This window comes from Mus caroli, chromosome 14 (genome assembly GCF_900094665.2).
Source record: "Mus caroli chromosome 14, CAROLI_EIJ_v1.1, whole genome shotgun sequence".
NCBI classification, from domain to species: Eukaryota; Metazoa; Chordata; class Mammalia; order Rodentia; family Muridae; genus Mus; species Mus caroli.
Genome location: NC_034583.1, coordinates 50,326,843 through 50,331,155, shown reverse-complemented (window position 1 = coordinate 50,331,155; position 4,313 = coordinate 50,326,843). Strand labels below are relative to the sequence as shown.

Sequence of the window (4,313 nt, the reverse complement as noted above, 5' to 3'; positions counted from 1 at the left end):
CTCCTCTCCTCTCTTCTCCTCCCCTCCCCTCCCCTTCCCTTCCCTTCTCTTTTTCTTTTCTTTTCTTTTTCTTTTCTTTTCCTTTCCTTTCTTTTCCTTTCCTTTCTTTTTTCCTTTCCTTTCCTTTCTTTTCCTTTCCTTTCTTTTTTCTTTTCTTTTCCTTTCCTTTTCTTTTCTTTTCTTTTCTTTTCTTTTCTTTTCTTTTCTATTTTCTCCTTTTCTTTCTTCTTTCCTTTCCTTTCCTTTCCTTTCCTTTCCTTTCCTTTCCTTTCCTTTCCTTTCCTTTCCTTTCCTTTCCTTTCCTTTCCTTTTTTTCCCCCTGCTCCCAAACACCCCTCTCAGGAACCCATTTCCAAGCTAAGGCTGGTCCTTGGCATCCAAGCATTTTTATATCCCAAAAATTCATCATAAATCAAGTAAGGAGTTTCAGCAGGAATGTTTACATGTGTTTCCATTAAGAGTAGTTATCTAATTAAACATTCATTATCTGTCACTATTTCTACAAGTTCATTAAACGTTTAAAACAATAATTCTTGCTATAAGTTAGCACAGTTTTGTCAAGAGACAAGTCATCTGCCTTGTGTCTTATTAGTTTTGAAGTTTTGTGTAGATAAATCCAGTCAATATTTTATCTTCTGTCTTTTCACCTATAATAAATTGTCCATTCCCAGTGCATGACATTTTACATATCAGGTTTCACAGTTAGCCTAAAAGGAATGTTTTCCCTAATCATAAATTTGTTCCAAGCCTGCTTTCTATCCTAGTGCAATTAGACTGTGACACATCAATGTTTACAGAGCCCTAATTGCAGCTTTTCCTATTTACCTGTAAAAATTTAGAATCATTATTAGGAATTATGAAATAATCAGTTTGTCTATATAGCATTACTATAAGAGAGTAAATCTTAATTGATTTGCAGACAATCTTCCCATTAGGGTGGGCTATTGCCCAGGAATTATTAGACTAATTTGTAATAACTGAAAAGGCATATCAGCAATAAAATTTAATTCTGAGATGAGATTTCTAAAGGCCCTGCAATATAGAATTTACTCATTGCAGCCATGCTAAAATGGTGGGCCATCTCCAGGAAAGTTACCTGCATGCCTTTATTTAATTCAGTCTTTAATTTAACAAGCTCTCCTCTTACCAGTCCCTTACAACCTGGTTCTCCCTGATCACATATATCACTCTACTACCTAGCTCTTGGTCACCAAGATCTCCCTCAATGAAGTTGTTAGTAATCAACATCTTCCCATGAGGATCCTCCACTGTCCAATCATCCTCACAGCATTGCTTTGCTGACTCTTTACCAAGCCCCTGATAAAGTTTCTCAGCCCAGTTCTAGGTAACCAATACATCCACACCCAGTTCCTGGCAACCAGCATCTCCCTTGGCCTTGTCCCTGGTAACTAACATCCCTAACTATTTAGTTCCTGGGCAGTAACATCTTAAAAACATTGTCTGAGTTAACAAAAATCCCTGTCTACAATATATCCCCAGTAAGCAACCAACTGAAGCACATTGTCACCTGCAACTGTGATTTTCTTTTTCCTAGACCTTTATACTACACAACTTAAGAAAGCACTTATTCTGGTTTATGGTGCATTTATTCTGGCTTACATCTCTAAGCACTTATTCCATCACAGTCAGAATCTAGAGAAGACTAGACATGGAGAGAGGGGAAGGCATGCTAGTAGAAGCAGTAGGCTTTATATCTCTGCTGTCACTCCTACTTGAGAAGCTGAGCAAACAGCAAGTGGGGCTGGGCTATAAAACCTCAAGGTTGAGCCTGCAAGGCCTCACTTCCTTTAGAGACCCACCACTTCCTGGACGTTCTAAAACCTCTGCAAACTGTGGCATCCGTTGTTCAAATACTAAGACAAAGACAAGTCCACATGCTCCAAACCCCCTACAAGAAATGAAACCTTCTAACCATGCATATTTTAATGTGTAAGTTACAGTTGATAAAAATATATTTGTGCAGCTAATATGTTAGGAACTGGCAACAAAGGTTTTTTTTGTTTTTTGTTTTTCAGTGTACTGAGATCAGTTTTAAAGTCCCTGGAGCCATCAGAGTCTTCTGAGAAGTTGTTAAGATCAGCACCCACACTTCTGGCATATGCTGTCAATTTACAGCCTTGGGCTGGGTGGAGTGAAGAGAAGTCTCCATAATTGTCTCACATGGATGCTGAGACATTCACAGTCAGAGTGAAGATAAAAGGATTTGTCGTGGTGACAACCAAAAAGAAAACTACAATATCATCTCCAAATTGTAATCACCATCACGTATAATTGTATGTGTTCAGCAGCAAATTCTTCCTACTTGTAGAAACTGTACACTGGTAGTATTATGAACCCTTTTGCTGGTGGTGTTTCTTATCTATTTTTTTTTCTGACTTTTCTGTCTTTGTCTTTGTCTGTCTGTCTCTCTGTCTCTCTCTCTGTGTGGCATATGTTGCATGTTTCTATACATATGTGTGCATGCTTATAAGCTCACACATGTTGCATGTGTGTGTAGGACAAAGGTTGGTCAGACATCTATCTTGATTATTCTCCATCTTATCCTGTTGTTTTTATTTTTTGAGTATTTTTGTTCTTTATTGGATTGGAAACTATCAATACCATAGTAGTAATTATGACCTCAAGATGTTCTGATCAGACACAACTTTTTTTTTTTACCATATATAATTACAAAAGCCTTTACAAACAAACAAACAAGAAAGCAAGCTAAAACATTTCGTTTCTGTTCATTGTACAGCTTTTGTGATGTGATGGGCTGTAAAATTAAGCTGTAATTCATATAAGTCACATAAGGGGACTGCTAAGCTAGTGAATGTCCTTGCTGTCAATTCCTTCCTTATTTAATTCATGTTGGTTGCACTGTTCCGTGAGCACTTCTTCATATGTCACACAGCTAATTGACCACACTGTTATTGTGCTCCTGGATTCTCCTTGTTATCCTTAAGATTCTCTCAAACTTCTGCTTATCCACAAGACTAAGTTCAAGGTGGCTCTACCTCTTCAGAGTTTTTTCTAGTGATCACAGACCACACAGAACTCAAAGAAATACTTTGCCTTCTACTTTGATGTGTGGAGTAGTCCCACATTCGGCACAGATGTCTTTAAGAACTGCCAGTCATGGCAGTGATTGCTTCTATGATTTGGACACTCTTTGCATTTATACTTCTCTTTTTGAGTATAACCTTAACTCCTTGATGTTTTCATTGTTGAACCTTACCTGATAGGATCACCCTATCTTATTATTTGATACAGGACCTATGACTGAACCCAGAGCTCATTTGTTTGACTATATTGGATAGCCAATAAGCTTTAGAGATCTATGTTTCTTTCCTTTCTTCCTCTCAACACTGGGCCTATCAGTGGACGTTGCCAATGCCTGTGTTAGCACATCCTGGAGTGCTGTGGGTCCAAGTTAAATGCTTTTTTTTGGAAGAGTTGCCTTGGTCATGGTGTCTCTTCATATTAAAATGATCAAGAATACTGGCTTTGTGAAGTTTGCAGATAAAGGAGACACATAGTTCACCAAGTACAAATTATATTATTTTAAAATTATTGACTATATATTCCTCTCATTCATTATCTATAGTTATTTGTATTCTACGAAATATTTTATCTCATATTTGGATCATTTAAGGGAGGATTTTTAATGCTTTTAATTTCAACGGTCCTCCCCCCCCTCCCCCAATTTTATAGCCATAACTTCAAGTGAGGTAGCTAGCTCCAATTATTTGGAATGCTTTGTATTTAGTATATATATATTTATAATTATTATTTGTAGATACTGACTTAACTCCTGGAAGTCAAAAGGGTGGTTGTTTTAGTTAGGATTTTACTGCTGTGAATAGACACCATGACCAAGACAACTCTTATAAAGACAACATTTAATTGGAGCTGGCTTACAGGTTCAGAGGTTCATCCCATTATCATCAAGGCATGAGCATGGCAGCACCAATGCAGGCATGGTACAGGAGGAGCTGAGAGTTCAACATCTTGTTCAGAAGGCAAACAGAAGACTGGCATCCTTAGGCTGCTAGAAGGAAGCTCTCAAAACCCACACCTTCAGTGATATACTTTCTCCAACAAGGCCACACCTACATCAACATGGCCATACCTTCAAATAGTGCCGCTCCCTGGACCAAGCAAATTCAAACTACCACAGTACTACTTCATAAATTTATCAGGGTAAACTGGATCTGTAAGTATACATACCTGTAATAAAACCTTACCAGGGAAGTCAGAACCAAAAATTTATTGGACAGAGCAAATCCAGGAAAGGGTATATCTCATTTGGA

The 4,313-nt window shown here is 37.8% G+C and overlaps 1 protein-coding gene across 1 annotated transcript in view; it reads left to right on the top strand.

The window, feature by feature from the left end:
* The window catches only part of LOC110309479, a 21,779-nt gene extending 19,430 nt beyond the window's left edge, over positions 1-2,349 (top strand). The window contains exon 5 of the mRNA XM_021182161.1: positions 2,037-2,349. Within this exon, the coding sequence (XP_021037820.1) occupies positions 2,037-2,084 (48 nt within the window). The 3' untranslated portion in view covers positions 2,085-2,349. The remainder of the gene's footprint in view (positions 1-2,036) is intronic.
* Positions 2,350-4,313: the final 1,964 nt, after the last annotated feature.